This window comes from Diachasmimorpha longicaudata, chromosome 7, assembly GCF_034640455.1.
Source record: "Diachasmimorpha longicaudata isolate KC_UGA_2023 chromosome 7, iyDiaLong2, whole genome shotgun sequence".
Lineage (NCBI taxonomy): Eukaryota > Metazoa > Arthropoda > Insecta > Hymenoptera > Braconidae > Diachasmimorpha > Diachasmimorpha longicaudata.
The window spans coordinates 5091813-5109816 of record NC_087231.1 but is presented as its reverse complement, the minus strand read 5'-3'; the positions used below and the strand labels follow the sequence as shown (position 1 = coordinate 5109816).

General features: G+C 39.1%; 3 protein-coding genes across 7 annotated transcripts; 1 reads left to right on the top strand and 2 right to left on the bottom strand.

Annotated features, from left to right (window-relative positions):
* Positions 1-18: 18 nt before the first annotated feature.
* LOC135164212 (mitochondrial outer membrane protein SLC25A46-like) lies at positions 19-1758 on the bottom strand. Its single transcript, XM_064124361.1, has 5 exons — positions 1379-1758; positions 1021-1303; positions 897-953; positions 525-801; positions 19-454 (listed from the first exon to the last, which is right to left on the bottom strand). Exons 1-5 carry the CDS (start codon positions 1545-1547, stop codon positions 44-46), a joined length of 1197 nt encoding a protein of 398 aa, XP_063980431.1. The 5' UTR covers positions 1548-1758; the 3' UTR covers positions 19-43.
* A 474-nt stretch (positions 1759-2232) lies between these two features.
* On the top strand, positions 2233-4730 carry LOC135164208 (parafibromin-like). Its single transcript, XM_064124355.1, has 3 exons — positions 2233-2478; positions 2809-4185; positions 4379-4730. Exons 1-3 carry the CDS (start codon positions 2348-2350, stop codon positions 4413-4415), a joined length of 1545 nt encoding a protein of 514 aa, XP_063980425.1. The 5' UTR covers positions 2233-2347; the 3' UTR covers positions 4416-4730.
* Positions 4731-4969: 239 nt separating this feature from the next.
* Positions 4970-17914, bottom strand: LOC135164199 (F-BAR domain only protein 2). Of its 5 annotated transcripts, none has more exons than XM_064124334.1 (10): positions 17397-17914; positions 13792-14103; positions 13315-13572; positions 13024-13219; positions 12667-12960; positions 12044-12157; positions 9305-9404; positions 8078-9070; positions 7739-7955; positions 4970-7628 (listed from the first exon to the last, which is right to left on the bottom strand). In XM_064124334.1, exons 1-10 carry the CDS (start codon positions 17424-17426, stop codon positions 7209-7211), a joined length of 2934 nt encoding a protein of 977 aa, XP_063980404.1. In that variant the 5' UTR covers positions 17427-17914; the 3' UTR covers positions 4970-7208. The 5 variants fall into 5 exon arrangements, with proteins under 5 accessions (XP_063980404.1, XP_063980405.1, XP_063980408.1 ...); XM_064124335.1 differs by having other exon boundaries at positions 9314-9404; XM_064124338.1 differs by lacking the exon at positions 12044-12157 and adding an exon at positions 14452-15289 and having other exon boundaries at positions 12826-13219; positions 17397-17911.
* Between the last annotated feature and the right edge of the window lie 90 nt (positions 17915-18004).

Below are 18004 nucleotides of genomic sequence, written 5' to 3'. Positions count from 1 at the left end.
TTTTCAGAAAGGAACAGATGATTTTCAAAGAGTATAATTATTATTAAATTTCATTGTAGTGATTACGTTGAGGCGTCTTAACTATTTTCGGTTTCTGCTTCAATATAATGCCAATTTCTGTGAGAATATATCTCGTGGCTTTCAGCAGCAAAAAGTGCATTCCAAATTGCATTATCAGAGCACCAAAACCTTTATACAATCCGAGAGGGCCCTCGTTATTGATTATTGTACGATAGCAATCAAATGCACCACTGTAACTGGTTAACAATGGTGTCACACTTCTTCCTGTATCGAGATTATCAATAATGGTTCTGGTGCCTTGCAAGTGGAGCCTATGAACCACTGTTTCGAGAGGGTAGAATACCACGTCAGCGGCGCACATGGAGATTAAGGTTGACTGAAGATCAATGTCCTGCATTACATTTTCTGAAATGATATCCCGACTGTAGGCTCCCTGAAAAAAATTAATTCAACTCATTCAAGTGATAGTGCCGTTACTTGACAAATGTGATGCAGATACTTACTCTGCTCTCTTGCAAATGCCTGTCTCTCAAGACCATTATTCTGGAGGCGACACTCCTGACGATTAACCCAAATAAGTATTTGGCAATTCCGTAAGCGACGTGTGGGCCCAGGAGGGCGTAAATTGGAATAATTCGTCCTTTGTTGCCGACCTCGAGTAGACGAATTGCCCCATCGCGGAATACATCGAGTACTCCTGGCTTTTCAGAGGCTATCTCTGATTGGACAGTCTCTACTAGGGATGCTGAGTAGAAAGGAGAGACAATTCCAATGGAAACACTAAAGGAGTGAATAATAATTAATTGTTTAATCACTAAAGCATTTTATTTTTGATCTTTTTTTATTTTGAGCCTTTCCCATTTCTTTTTATTTACCATTTGAGGAGCAAGTGTTGTCCGAAAGATTTAAGGGAAGTTGCATTCGTTATTTCCCTGTAACAAAAATGAAATGAATTGATGTCGAGCAGCTGACGTCAGTCAAAAAACATTGAAAATTTACTTCGGCCACGGCGTGACCTTCGACAAGAGGTCCTCAACCGCAAGAGTCAAACCCCTGATTAGTAAAACCGAGCCAATTCCCTTCCACAATGTATTCATCCCCTGGGACTGATGTAATCTCATCATGACTGGTATCAACGTGATTGGCACGAGATGATACGTCGCTGCCATTGGATTCACTTGACATTGTCTTCTCAGGACAATGAACGGATGAATGAGCAGATTTTCCGTGATCAAACTGGCAAGACCACATCCAATGCCTATTGATCTCTTTATGGTGATGTCTGATTAAATATATTTAATTATATCTACATCCGAATAGCACAGATAGGGGTGGGAGAACCTTGTCGTGACCTTACCATTGTCAGCTGGTGTGCTTCCCTCGGGGATGCTCGATGACGCCGATGTGACCTCAATTGGCCTCACAATCCCACGATTGTAGTATGTGTCATTGAAATCATCTGGAAATTGTTGTGGAGGCACCGGTCTGCCTCGATACACGGGATCATAACCTGACAAACCTGCCATTACTGCACTTTTATCGGAGCAGACAATTATTTGGAGAACGAATGCACCATTATCCCCGCATTTCCACCCAAACAATTAGGATGTTTTTTGTCTCAAAGGCTTGCGGTGATTCGACATTTGAGTGAACTTGTTTGTTGCGAATGCGGAGGTAACACGAAACCGCACGATTTTGTACGTCAGATCAAGGTTCAATGCTGTCGTCGCTGATGTAGGTGTATGTACACCTTTTCTTCCCTCGTCCCATTTTGAAAAAGCCTCAGAAAATGTCTGGTTATGGGTAACGCATTTAGGGTCAGAGAAAAGCAGAAAAGTCAAGGAATTAACAATTTTCGTAACAGGTTGCTCGATTATGTCATAAATTTTCCATGAAATTTCTGATACCCAAAAAATTATTAAGTAATTTGTGTTAGAATATTTCTAGGTTAGATTGAAAGATCATGCAACTCAAGCGATTTCAGTCTCACGTTTAAAAAAAATGTTAGACTGCAATAAATTTTATTCATTTAATTATGACTTAGTATATATATTTTTAATTCAAGATATAAATCCATTTTGTCATTCACGCGCGTTTTTTTCAAATAGTATGGTCACTATCGTATTGACAGTTCACGTGAGGATACGTCTTTAGCTTTGAGCAATTGTCGGCCATGTGGACGTCATTGGTTCGTGGTTGGTCGAGAAAATCTAATTATATACATAGTAGCGTCAGACACCATACATATCAACACAGCAGAGGACATTCTTTAGTTTGTTTGCTTTTTTTAAAATTTTTTAGTTTAAAACGTATATGATCCATAAATATGGCAGACCCGTTGAGTGTTTTGAGACAGTACAATGTCAGTAAGAAGGAGATAATCGAGCGTGAGAGTCAAATTATATTCGGAGAGATCTCCTGGCCAAAGAATGTGAAAACGAATTACCTTACTTATGGGTAAGTTTTGTACGAACTTTACGAATTTTATCCTGTACTTAGCCTGTGTTATTCTCGTCAACTGCATGACGTGGCACAATCACATAATTATGACACTTATTTATTTTATTTGCACTCATGTTTCACGAAGGACTGCAATTAAACGAGTTCATTGTTAATTAGAAACAAGAGCTCAAACACTTTCCTCACTGTTGACTTTGACTATTGGTATTCAACAACTTTGTGGTTGTCAATCCGTTTGTTGCAAAAGGGAAATATAATAACTATTTCAGGACAGGCTTCAGGTAGTTCCATCAATGTATCATGGTTTCCAAAACCATCAAATTTCAGATCTGGCAAAGAGGGAGCCCCCAAAGAGTATTATACCCTCGAGTGTCTGCTATTTCTCCTAAAGAATGTCCAGCTCACCCATCCCGTGTATGTTCGTCAGGCAGCTGCCGAAAATATCCCGGTGGTACGTCGGCCAGACAGAAAGGACCTTCTGGCGTACCTCAACGGTGAAACCGCCACTTCCCTGGCGATCGACAAATCGGCTCCCTTGGAGATACCCACTCAGGTGAAACGAACAGCTGAGGACATCCCAGAGTATCCCATCTCCAAAAAACCAAAATATGAAGAGACAGATGTTCAAAAAGTTAAGCTCCAGTTGGCAGCGAGACTAGATGCTCCGAAAGAGTCCTCTGTTACTGTCGACAACATTAAATCTCTCTCTGAAGCTATGTCAGTGGAGAAAATTGCTGCCATCAAAGCCAAGAGATTGGCGAAAAAACGAACCACGATTAAAGAGAATGATGATCTCGAGAATGGCACTGATCTCCGAGTGATTTTAGCTGATGACACGATTGTGTCGCGAGAGAGACAGTGGAGAACGAGGGATACGATCCTGTTGAGCACAGGAAAAACCTTTGGAAAGAATATCTTTACAATTTTACAGAGTTTGAAAATTAGGGAGGAGGGGAGAAGACACCCACCCACAGACAAACCAAGATCAGCACCCCTCCGACAACTGCCGCAGCCCACAGTCTACAGCAGATACGATCAGGAACGTTTTGTTCGACAGAGAGAGGAGACTGAGGGTTTCAAGATCGATACCCTTGGTACTTATCACGGAATGACACTGAAATCAGTGACAGAGGGTAGCAAGCCTGTAGTCAAGAAAGATGTTGTTCAGAATCCACCAACACCATCAGGACTACTGCCAGTGTCTGCTGCCAAAGCTTCTCTCCCAGGTGCCCAGAAGAAGAGGCCCAGCAAAACTCCCATCATCGTTATCCCCAGTGGCAACACCTCCTTGATCACAATGTACAATGCAAAGGATATTCTCCAGGACCTCAGGTTTACCCCTGCAGAGGAGAAACGTGCAGCGGGATGCAAACGCGAGAGCGAGATGCTCATCCAGAGGAGGAAAGATGGAGGACTGACTGTACCATATCGAATAATCGATAATCCAGGGAAATTAACTACTGATGATTGGGATAGGGTAGTCGCTGTCTTCGTGATGGGACCTGCCTGGCAGTTTAAGGGGTGGCCCTATGGGGGCAATCCTGTGGAGATTTTCGCCAAAATTTGTGCCTTCCATTTGAAGTATGATGAGATGAAGCTCGATAACAATGTCGCCAGGTGGGCTGTCACCACGATCGAACTCAATCGAGGCAGGAGGCATTTAGATCGAGCCAATCTTATGAGATTCTGGGAAATTTTGGATAAGTGAGTAATTGAATGAATCTTTCTGTTATCTTTCATCAACTCTATTCAGCTATTTGTAAGAAAATATTATTTATAATTTTTTATTTCTTTTCCTGAGGTCCAAATGATATACATTTGAAAAGGAAATATTTTTAAAATTAGTGGAAAGTTCAGTATCTATTGATTTAACACATTTTTTTGTTTTTTGTTACAGACACATTATGAAAAATAAACCCACTCTGCGTTTTTAATCCAAGGATAAGATTCTGATAGTGGACTGTGAATTTAGTGATATCAATCGATCAAGGAAATGTTCCCAGGCGTTTTATAATAATTATGTGCTCCTGGAGTCAATTCTGTGTAGAAATGAAAGGATCGCAAGTGAAGTGGTGTCCGGTGATGATGAGAAATTTGTGTGTCCTACAAATTTATAAGTTTTCCCAAATAGAAGAATGGGAAACATTGACAATCAAAGATATTACAGGTAATTTTACAGAGTTTAAGAGATCAGAGAAAATTGATAAATTTTCATGTGAAGAATAAATTTCAAAGTTGGAAGATCTTTACAGGATTGCTTCTTCAATATCTCCTTTCCAAATTCTCCCTAGTCGGACTCTATAATGCAAAATTTAAGAACGGATGGGTAACTGAAAGTAGAATATCCCTATTTTTTTTTATGATTGGTTGAGTCACTTTTTAAATCCACAAGTGAAATTTTGCTTTAAAAAGTATATTTTCTTCTCTCATCAGAATAAATAAAATTTGGGAATATGATGAACGGTAAAAAACAACTTTTAATTAGCGATATGATTCAAAATGAATTTTCGTTTATTGTAATGATGAATCGTCATTTATGTAAATATTCTTTTTGATATAATTCTATCGAGATTATTTACAGCCGTGTCCACGCTGGATCACGTTAACATTCTCGGTTGAACGTGTCTTATAAAGTTTCTCGTATTTTATGTTCATTTATAATACAAATGACATTGTTAGAAAAACCGAGATATTGACAACTTGAAATATAATCATCGATTATTCAATTAATTATCATTTAAATTGGAATGAGGGAGTTATGAAATAATTTAAAGTGCCTTTTCAATAGATCCAAAACAAACGAACCATGGATTCTTCATCACCGTCTGCAAAATATTCTCTGCAGATATGTAATTGATGAGTAAATCTGAGTAAATCAGTTCAGAGAGTTCAAGGGGAATGTCTCTGTAAAATATCATACACTCCGAAGATTTTCAATGAGTATGTGTTGCTCAACTATATACGAGAACTCAATGAAAATCCAGTAATAACAAGACTCCGTAATATTCAAATCTCTTGTTTTTTCTATAGTCATCGCGTATTATTGCTCTCAAATAGACTTTGCACACCACTAAAAGCAAAAAAAAATACTTCAAGGGAAATTAATCGTAATATTATCCACAAATTTCAAGATTCTTGATTATCATAATCAAATTTTGGATTTATCTGCTTCGTGTGCTTAAACAACTAACAATATGGAACAATATAACGAGTATATTAATGCAATTATCATGGATGAATAATCATTTCAACGTGTGGAACAAGAACTAACACAATCATACAGTACAACAGAGAATGGCAAATTAATTTGGCTTTCGATATTGTCACGAAAAAAAAATATTTGCTATCTCGTAAAGTTTGAGTGGTCGAGATTATCGAGTTTGAAAATTTACGGCCTATTGAAATAGGATTTTTTAAACATTGATGATAGAATCCCTCCAATAGCCCGTTATTTTTTCAATTCATAATAATTATCCTGTAGCACAAATTTCTCCTTATTGAAATAATTTTTAATTCCTCATGATTTTGCACAGAAAATCTTGTCAGTGCCGTGGTTTCTTACCCTATGTTCCTATTCAATAAAAAGATCATAAAGATGATTTTCTGAACTGAATACATCTATTTTCAAATGAACATTAATTTAATTGTCTTAAATTTTGTGTTCGAATTTTTATTCCGAGGAAGGTTACGGTGTTCGGATATCTCTTCTCACAAGGAATAAAAGGGCATAAGCTCATCCAAAATCAGAAGCGGTCATATATCTCTTTGGTATCCAACAGCCTTTAAGGGTAGATAACTGAGTTTTTCAGGTTGTAGGATGTTGAATAGAAAATTCTCCCATGTTATCTATTAATTTTAAAAAGTTGTTCGTCGACTCTATAGGAACATAAAATCAAGAAATCGTTCATTTTCCATTTGTGAGAGCCCATACTTCCAGAGTATTTCCCGAGTGGCTATAAGTATCTCAATTATCAATCCTGCAGTAAAAAAATCTCATTTATATTTGAGGGGAGATCGCTATGTATTTTAACTAAGACGGGTTGAGTGAAGACCTCGGAGTTTTCTCTATATTTAATGTGAATTGATTGTTCGTAAAAAAAACTATGCAGTATAATTTTAAATGTTTGCAAAAAAAAGTATGTTCAATTAAAAAATGGGCTGCACTGTTTTTATACTTATCATTCTAATTTAGAATTCTAATTTCACAGACGTTTGGTCAATTGCTGTAAGAAATAATTTCCCAAGACGAATTATCAGGTTTCGCATGCGTATTACAAGAGCAACAAAAAATTAAGAAGATAGAGAGATCCCCACTCGAACAGCTTTTGATTTTTCTAACTAGTAGCAGTCTCCAACCCTTAATTTAAAAATTCGTGAAAATCAGGACTGTGTATTACAAAAATCGAGTACACAGATCCATAATTTTTTATTCTACAATTTTATGTTTCCAGAAAGTAACCAGGAACTTATTATCTTAAAATTAATAACTCTTGAACATCTTCCCTTCGTATGCACGAAACATTAACTCACAAATACCTTCAGTTGCACATTTCCAATTCCGAAAACTCTATCAGTCACCCCTCAATCGCACATTTGTAATTTGTGTTTTTAATCCACGTTGGCCACAATGTCCATTGGATCATCTAAGGCATCGGCAGTGAGCAACACAGGATTTACTGCGATCAAGTGGGCTGTGTTTCCCACTTTTGTTACCATTCGGGTAAACGTCAATCAGTGCTGGGCGGTGGAGCAGCATAACGTGTTCTCGGATCGCTGTCTCCATCGCAAATATATTTGCCGGATACAAATCGTCTTTTCACGAGACTTAGCCTGTAACCAGCACCGACAAGTTCAAACTCAACGCCTGAGAGAGTTGTTCCCTCGCAATTGAACTGAGTTACAATGGTCCCCTGAGATCCCGGGCCACGTTCCAGCTCAACTCGTGCTTTCAATGAACCAACTCCATTGCTTTCACTGTGCTGAGACAACTCGGTAAATTTCCAAAGTAATCTGTTTGTGTCGGGCAGCCACTGGGCTGATGGCTTACTATGGAGGCTTTTGAAGCCACCGTCAATAGGGGCTGCTACGTGTAAATTCAAGAGGGGACTTGGCGAGGCCATTGCACGACTGTTATACTTGTAGTCAATCTGCGAATGGGAATAATAAACGTGAAAAGAGTCGAGCGAAGACTGCGGTGATATCTAAAAGTCCGTGATTTTTTAAAATTATTGGAATAAATTTCATGTGACAGCATTACCTTGAGATCTGTGTGCGTAGACTCACACTTCCAGTACGCCACTAGTTGAAATGGACAAGAGCCTGCACCCTCCTTATTCTTAATTTGATACTTGAGAATGTCCACATTGAAGTACGAAGCTGAGGGGTTCTGCTCTGCCTGACGACGTAGCAATGTGGTTAAGGCACTCATATTAAACTCGAATATTGTACAGTCTGCTGTCGTCTGAGTGGCGTCACTGGGTAACCGAATAAAGGATTCATTAGGCTTCGCCGAATTTTAGTTATTTATAGGTGAATTAATTGATCACAGCACTTTTAAGTGCTGCATGAGGGAAAATTCGGAGGAAAAAATACTCACATACTAACAAGTTGATTATTAGGGAGTAATCGTTCTAGCCGATTACTATTCCTGATTCTAAACAACAGCTTAGCAGGACTGGGATTGTTTGCCAAGACAGCGACAATTCCCGCAGGAAAGGACAACATCATATCCCCACTGAGTTTCACCTGGCAGCGATTTTCATCGGTTCCTCTGAAGTATGAGTGAACAATTTCGTGGAAAGCCACTGCAAGAGGAATGGTATCGGCAAGGCCTATAGTGAGAGGGGATGGTCCCCTGGACGATCCCACCCCAACTCCAGCAGTGCGAAACTCCAAACTGGCGACACTATCAGCCCTCGATATAGTGGCAGGCGATGCTCGCCCCCTAGTTGGGCCCTCACTTCGTCGTGAAGGTGGCCTTGGAATAGCAATTGATCCCGTTGGTGTTGACGAGGCTGATTGTTTGGGTGGTAATGCTGGTGTAATATCACCGACCTCCGAAAATAAATCACCCTCGGGAAATTTATTATGCAAACTCGTCAATTGTGGTGGTGCACTCTGTGGCACTGGTGATGATGACATTGGTGGTGGACTCTGCAAAGGTGCATAAGGATGACTCGCTGTTGGTGTTGAGGCACTCGATGGTGTACTACTTGGATTGAATAAATTTAATCCAAGTAAATCGGAACTTGGTTTACCAAGCTGTTGGGAAACCGACTGGGATCTCTTCATAAGATGATCCGAATCGGTATTCGAACCCCTACGACCCGTGGGTGCCGGTGACAACGAGAGATTCTCAACAGTCGCTCTCAACTCGTCGACACTTGCACTCATGGGTGCACCACCATTGCTCAATGGTTTTATCTCAACTCTTATTTTTCTTTCTCTCTCGTCCTCCGATTCAGTGTCCGAACTCGAGTAAAAACCTTTCTCATTTTCCCAAGGATCGGGCTTTGGCCTTATGCAAAAACCATCTTCATCAACTTCCGGTGTTGGTGTCTCGGATTTTCGGCTCTCGTCCTTCTCCTCTCTGTTCGAATATTCGAGAATTAAAAAGAAAAATCAATGTTAGTTAATCATTCGGAGGATTGTTAAGCTTTCAGCAAGCCCAGTGTACTTCGTACTTTAACAAATTATCGAATTTTTTCTACGTATGCAATGCATTTTTCCCCATGTCCTTCTATAATAGATATTCTCAATCATAGTAACAATGTTTAAATAATGTATTAGTCGCACTGGGTATGCTGATCATGCATATACTGACAGGTCAGACTTTTCTTCCTTGTTACTGCTCGTGTCCACCGAGTCCTTCTTCTTCTTCGCCTTTTTCTCCTTTCTCTTTTCTCGTCTACTGCGGAGAAACCCTGTTGATATTACCATAAACAGAATTTAATGGAATCATTCAATAATTGCCCGGAAGTGTAGTCATGAAAACAGAATCATTCTAATGCAGTAGAGAAAACGAATAAACAAATGGGTATTATTCATTTAAAAATCGCCAACAAATTTGTAAGTTTATAGAACTTCTCGACAAAGATAATTCAATTTTTTTTGATGGAATAAAAAAATGAGAAAGGCAAATACAATGGACAAACTTGGAAAACTTCTGCCGAATAGAATAAAAATCACAACCTACTGTTTTTCAAGAGAAATCCCTAGCCGATACGCTTTAAAATTTCTTTTGCATATGAATCCCACCAAAATGATTATCTCATGCAAGAAAAATAATGCTGGTCATTTAACTGCCCATATTCACTCACCCCATTTTACAAAGGTTTCATTTTCTACTAGCGATAACAGATCAATAGCGGTATTGAAATTAATACAAGGTAAAGAAAGGCTAATAGTGCATACAGCAGATCAAATGCGATATTATTAAAGGCGATGGAGCTCACTATCAACAGCAATCTATTTTTCATATAAATCCAAACCGCAACCATTACCTAAATTAGATACTCAAAAACTTGATAAATTGTTTTTCTAACAAATTAAAAAATCCTTCAAGACTATATGATTAATTGGCGAACAAAAAATCATGCAAACTCATATTTTAATATTCTTGTCAGTTTTGAGATAGATTACTTTGACAGCTATTGGGGGACTTGTAAGGAATCACAGAATGACACTGCAGCTCTTGGGAAGTATGAAATTCTTCTATGAAATTTCATTTCATTACAATAAAACACAAACACAGTGAGCCATGCATTAGTCGATGAAAATTGAGTTAAAAACAATAATTTGTAATAATTTGAGACGGCTCACCTGAGGCATCACCCATCGCCCCTTGCCCCTCAACGTCTTTCATTCAAGTCCATATCTCCCCTCTGATAATTATTCAATAAGAATTTCTAGCTGTGTATATAATTTTTATTGCATGGTAAGTGCTCTTCGAGTGTGAAACGTCTTCAATTTATTTTTATCCAGGAGAGGCAGATGGTGCAAAACTTTTTACGAGTATCCCGGAAGGGAACGGTAAATTCACGTTGAAAGTTCTGAATGTACGATATCATGTCGGTTTCGTGGAAAATAATTTTTCCATTAATTTTCCGGAAAGGGCGATGAAATTAATACCATTAGTATAATTTCACTGAAGTCCCGATTCTCATTTATCATGTGAATAATTGCAATGAACAATTGTAGACTGTTTATCGTAAATAAAACATAAAAAATTAAAAGAATGAGCAATGCAAGGGAATAAGTCCGAATCGGATGGATTTGGACTGTTTCAATCCCAGGAAGAGTGTCAATGAAGGCCCCTTGCTATCAGTGCCCAACAATGATTGTTAGAAAAACAATTTAGATAAAACAATTGTCGTGATAACCCTGATACACATGATTACAAGGAGACAAGTCTATTCTATCGATTAGAGTGAATATACTCATCGCCCCTCATTATCCATGTCCAGGATTAGAAGTAAATCTAAATAAGCTGGGCTGGTGTTTAACATTGAGGTGTTAGCGTTTTTTTTGTCATCAGCAGGTAATCAAAGAAGATTAATTAATGATTAATTTTGCCAGTGATGAATGAAGAGCGTGTTCTAGAGTGCAGAGTGGAGGTAATGTTGTACGTATCACCAGTGTAATATACAATAAACCTGCAGAAAGTACATATTCTGTAAAACAAATAACAAGGCAGATAGATATCATCAAGACAGTTCACCTTTTCATTCGAAACCCACCATTAACGCTTCAATCCACTTTTTCCGCCCGTTGAGAAAGAGGCAACGATAGTCAATACCATTTTGAACAGCAAAGAAGATTCAAAGATGTTGAAATTATTTCAATTTTTATTGGAAAAAACGATGTGTTACTTGCTTGCACGTGCAAGAACGCTTGAAAAAAATTGAAGAAGCTATGAACAGACTTGGGTTGTTGCATGATTTTTTCTATTGAAAAAATATAAAAACACGTATTAGATATTTTTCGTTCGACTTTCATAGCCAACACTAAAAAATTCTGATGCACAACCTCAATTAACACGATTTCAAAGTTAAAATGCAGAGTATCTAAATGTTCTCTGTTGGAGGGCGACTAATTACAGCAGTGAGAAAATGTGTTTATGTTTAAGCAAATTAAATGTCGTTCTTGTTCGTGGTACGTGAGAAAGACTGCAATTAATCAATTTACGAACAGACACAACTGTAGAGTCATGTGAATCGGGTATTTGAATTGATCAAGGGGAAGAGAAGAATTTTTATCGCGAAATCAATTAAAGGAAGACACTTTGTCTGCCAAGAGCTGTGGATGAGAAGAATTGCATGAAAGAACACTTTCCATTATTCACAGAACGACTAGATGAAAATAGAATTATTGACAGTGAAGTTTCTCTGTTGTTAAGTGAATCATTAGATCGAATAGCATTCCTAATTATTGTAATGACGATTGAATTCGATGAATCCCCTTGGCCTCATCAATTACCCAACAAATTGCAGTCGATCGAATTTTCCAATACTCGTTTAAAATTTTCTAGAGTTTAGATAATTCACGATTCATAAAGAGTTACATTTAGATCCTCTTAGAGGGTTCCTGGAGATGCTGGGAGGTGGAACGGCAGTAGGCGGATTGTTGCCCTGAGGTATGACTGGTGTCGAACCAGACCCTGCTTGCCTCTGTCTCTCTGAAACAATCACTCATCGCTCATATTTTTTCGCTCTCCTGAAAACTTACCCGTTCCCCATTTTCATTTTCATTTACCAAAACAAACATTCGCGATCTATTTGAACCGCATTGTATTATTGACATTGCGTTTGGAATATACGATTTTCAGTACATCATCCTCCACCCGTTTTGTTAGAGCAACGATGGACAAGCAGGGAATTATAAACACGACCACAAAAAGCGTAATGAACACGATTCTAGTGTGAAAACTACCCGAGGAATTTTGTCCTACCGAAGAAAATGTGCTGGAAAAAATGTGATCAATGTTATCATCTGCCTCGATACAAAAACAAATCGCATGAGAATCCATCCAAGTGAAAATATACGTAAATAATTAGGAATCTGTATAAAATTATCCTCTTGTATCTAGGCAGAACAACCTCGAGTGCAAGAACTGAAATTAAATTTGTGTAACTGTGATTGTTTATCATCATCCTTTCACTTTAATCATTTTATTTGAAGACCTACCCTGGGAGTTGGACATGAACAGGTTGAGAAGCGAGGTGGTACGACGTGAGCCTTTGGTGGTAGCGTCTCTATCCTTTTCCTTATGCCTCTCTTTATCCCTCTCCCCATCCCAACTACCCAAACCCTTAGAATTGAGACTTTTCTTATACGATTTGTTACCAGCAACGCCTGTTTCTCCATTAGTTCCTTTGGTGGTTGTGTCCTTGGCAATTGCATCATTAGTCACCTCCAGCTGATGGGTCTGACTGGCAATCTCGGCTAGACTCGTCATCACCTCGTCATACTCGATCACTCCTGGCGTATTAGGTACATCATCAGTGGCTTTCGTAGTGTCGTTGATAAAGTCACGACGATTACCTGGCCGTTCGAAGCCCGTATACTTTGACTGCACAAATTGCTCCAGTAGTTTTTCCACCGTCATGTCCAGGCACTGGCGTTTGAAGTCAATGTGAACCTGTCCAACCTGCTCGTGATTGGTTTGAAGGGCATCGGCGTAGGTATTCAGGAACTCCTTCATGTGCCTCAGATGGGTCTCCTCCACGTCTTGAAATCTCTGAAAGTACATGAAGCACAAATTGTTCATTCTCATCATTTTACGGATTCACGATGTGCAACAGATTTGCCAATAATTAGAGGATATTAAATTACCCTGCATGCAGCTGTCATTTTGGTCTCAAAATCATTTCTAACAGCAGTGTATTTATCCACAAGTGTTTTATAATCATCCTGGGTCTTCTTAAACTTGGCCTCAGCCTTCTCCAGCTCCCGCTGACTGGCACTGTCCTTTCGAAGCTTCTCTAACTCCAACGCCTTCTGCATACACATGTCCTTGGCCTTCTGGAGTGTCACTGTGATACTCTGAATATTTTGAACTACCTCCAGAGTCGAGGACTCTTCCTCTTTTACCTGAAAAAGAAAATAACATCACAACTCTCTCGTTCCCTATGTTCCTCTCGTGTAAGCGGGTGTCATTCATGTCAATGAATGACAGTACAGAATGGAATCTCCCGAGTGGGCGGAAACTGATAACAAGTCCAGGGCAACTGGACAATCAGAAATAAGATACCCACTACTATCGTGGGCCGTCAATCATTCAATTTAAAATAATTATGCAGATGTACTAACAGCCTTGTGCCTCTTGTGAAGCTCGTCAGCGTATTTCGACACGTCTTTGATGATTTCGGAGACTCGTTGGGCCATTTGAAGGTGAAGACCCGCGAGTTTCTCCGCAGCACCTCGTAGTGCTGCCCATACTGGTGCAAATGTTCCCTGGGTACTGCTACTGTTGCTCGCTTGTTTAGCAACTTTGCTGAGGAGTTTGTAGTTGTTCTCCTCGATGGTCGATCTCTCACGGAGAAATTCAGCCAGTTCTTTGCTAGCCACAACTCCATGTTTCATGTTATGATACAGCACGTCAAATCCATTATTTTTTTCACCCTGAAACATTATGAAACACTGGGGTTCGTCTCATTTGGTAATATATTGAGGATGAAAGAAGTACTCGAAAGTATCCCACCAGCATCATAGAACGATAATTCTAAACAACCCATCCTTGGAGAATTCGAAAAAATTGTAATAAATGAAATGACAAGGCTTTCGGGAAGCAATCGCTAATTTATCATCAACGATAATTGCATTCGTTTGTAAGAAATTCTGTTATCTCCTGTGCATGTTCTGTGGAGTAATGATTTCTTCGGGACGTCTACCGAAGCCATAGGACAATGTTCATGCCACGTTGAACATTGTATAATGCGTATTGTTACGAGAGTGTGGAAAAATACCAACCGTGACTTCCGTGGGCGTTCAACTAGCTAGATAGTGTTTGGGTCGAGATTTAGAGGTCATGCAGACGTTCATGGACAGCGATACAACGAACGTTTGAATAATATATTTTGTGGGATGAATTGAGTACTTTCTGGATTCCGAGGAAAGGCAGTAATTCAGAGAGATAAGATAATTTTAAGTTCGTTCTAATCGCTGTGTCTCCTTTTTTTTATATGTTGGATAATTATCCTTTTCATACGATGTACGAGAATGATCGCTGAAGTGCAGCTCGTCTCTCTCAATTGCTTGACAATTTTATTTTTCAATGACGCACGAGAGTTCCCCCTTTTTCAACCGCTGCATGATATGATTGATAAAGAATGCATGATGACGTGCTCCTGGAGACGTTGAGAGCTATCCAACTGGTGAGTAGCTGCACTTTTAGTATCTCCCTCATGCTGAAGACGTCTCATAGATTGACTAGCATTGCGTGAGACAAGATCTCACGGCTCAAAACACCTTAAGAATGAAATAATGACTTGAGACATTTTCCTTCACTTGATCATTGTCTCAACGTTTCACTGTTTCATTCTGTGGATACTTTGTTCCGAGATGAATAGTGGCAGTAAGTGAGGTTTTTGTCAGCGTCAACACGACAAGGCTAAAGTACCAGTGGTTCGACCGGTTTCCCTCGCTTTTCCAAGTTACTCAGTGCAAATTCAAAATTAACAGCGATCACTTCTCATTATTCTTATTTCAGTTGAGAATTCGCTAGGGAAGCTGATATGAAATTGATACTTGTCATGCCAGGAACATAATTGCACCACTTATGGTGTTATTCCTCGTAAAACCAAGACCCCTGAAAATTACATTGATTTTTTAAATTTATTTATTTCTAATGACGTTAAAATCGTGCATCTGTATGTCCGCCAGGTTCTGGGAAAGATCAGGATTGCGGAAGGATGTCATTAATTCCGGGAATTGTCAATTATTTCTTGAATATTGAAAAAAAAATGTTGCGCTGATGTATTTTTTCGTACCATTCTATTGTTTATTTATCTGGCTCCCATTAAACCAATTCATGAATTATCGTATGGTGATTCACCATTATTAGCGGATTTAATCGTAAATTAGAAAATTTTCGGTCAATGTTTATTTGGAAATGGAATGTTTTATCGCAAAGGGACTAATGACTATTGTATTAGTAAAACTCTCGCTGTCATTCTTATTCCTTTCTCGTTATCGTGAGACCTGTCCATAAGCGGTAGCGAACTCTGTCGTAACATTGAACTCCTTTTCTGTCTACATCTACACATTTTATGTTACTTTTTTCAATTCCTCTTCCGACGCCAGACTAAAAAATACTCTGCAGGATGAAGATACCGGGTATTATCATTCAACCGTGGAACAAAAAAACCAAAGAAGAGATGATGAGGCACAGGGGAAGAAAAGATGAACCATTATCTTATCGTGTTTTTCATTCAAAAGAGTTGTTTGTTATCGGAAAACAGTAAGTGACAAAGTGAAATTGAGTTATCCACAGGAAGGTGATGAAAAAGTCGATTAGTTTGTCAAATTTTCGGTCGCTCAATTATTTCGAATGTTACGTGTTAATATAAATGTATTAAAATAATTAACCCTTTCTTCTTCTGTACAACCCATTATCTTTTTGACGGTACTATATCTTCAATTGAGTGATCTATAAAATTTCAATGGACAGATTTGGTTCAAGAGAAATTAAACATTTATGACAATCGTCATTAAAATTGAATCAACCAATATCTTTATCGTAATCATTTTCTAATGCCGACTTAATAATATTAAAATAAGTATTGTGAGCTATGACTGAATTTGAATAGGAATGTTTACGGTGAAATTTAATTAAGTTTAAAAGACCAAGACGATGCGGCAAAAAAATATTTCGATAGCATTGTTAGATTTTGTAAATGTCTTCTACAGCTATATAACGGAAAAGGAAATCGAAACTTTCGAAGGTCAAATAATAAAGTCACTTGAAAATTCAGGTCGGGTGAAATAGGGCTTGAGTGGACCCTGTAATAGTCATCTACACCTGTTGAAAATAATTTCAACAGGACAAGGATGTAGAGGCGAGTGAGGCAGTCACGAATTTATAAAAATTCTAAAAAAGGTCCAGCCTATGTTGTAGAATATTTTGAATCCTCAGAAGTTCTCAAATAACAGTCCAATTGAAATAATTTCATTTTTCCCTGGTAGTAAAAAAATAACGGCAAAACCCTGGGGAATCCCCTCGAATGGTGCTTAAACCCTTGAAGTATTTCATCTTCCCTGGACGGGCTATTTGTGATCAACGAATGCCCCATAAAATTCACGTAAGAATGCCAATCTTCCCGGTGAATTCTTCCGCCTCTCAATACGAGATCCCAAGTCATGTGATTCCACAATTTGTGTGAAGGCACCGGTGCGATGCAATAACCAGTAAAGTGCAAAGGAACCTCATCCTGTACTCCCCACCCCGAAGTCGAGGTTACTTTGGTAAAATTGAGTATACGCTAGCGAAACTTCTCAAATGAGTACGAGCCAGCGAGTAAAATTGTGGAAGATGAAAAAGAGAAAGGACAGTAGCCGCAAGGCGTAAGCGAACAAATAAAAAAAATCGAAGGACACTCCAAGTCTAATGTTTTATACACGTTAACCCGGCGTGACTCCACTCGTCATTTATGCATTTATTGGAGGAAGAATTTTCGATCGAACTGTTGACATATCTCTCACGAATTTCCTCCTGTCAATCATCCCTGAGTAAAGCTGCATTTTCAATGGACCTAACCTGTCGTAATGCACCAAGAGATTAAATGAATAACGAGCCAAGAAAATACAGATGTTTGAGACATGAAGTGAAATCACTGACACCGAGCTAATACGTAATCACTTGTGTTTATTTAGTAGAGCATATTCGATGGAATGATTGAATTGTCAATTGAACTCACCCAAAAGTAATCAGCAAAATCGACGGTCATGATGAGTCAATCAGACCATTTTTCAGTACATGATGAGGAGTAATAATTCACTGTTTCAACGTATTCCTCGGTGTTTAACCGCGCCCGGAGACTCCCCAGTGCCGTTGTCGTATAAGCTTGTTTCTCTATTGCTCCACCAACACTAAAAAATCACTCTCATACATACGCAGAAAACAATCGGAGCAAACGAGTGACTACGGGCGAATGATTCTTTTTTATTCGTGGCAAATATTTGTCCCCTTTGGCTGGGGGTGATTCGGTGATTCCTGGCGCATCGGCCAGGTGAAATATATCGGCGTGAGTGTGCACGCGAAGTGATACCGCACCTTACTATCACTTTTCGCTGCGGACGACGGAGGATTATCAAGTTGTGACGGACTCCGTCGTGGAAGATGTACGGACGGCGGATAAAACGATGGAAACCGCGAACTGGCGCGGACGTACACTGAGGATTCGATGCAGAGGTGGACGCGAGGGTCAACTATCTATCGAGTGATTTTTATTTGTTGGTGGAGGGGTGATTACTGCAGCGCTGTTGGGGTTCCGTCGGCAACGCAGTCGGCGGGTTTGCTGTTGGT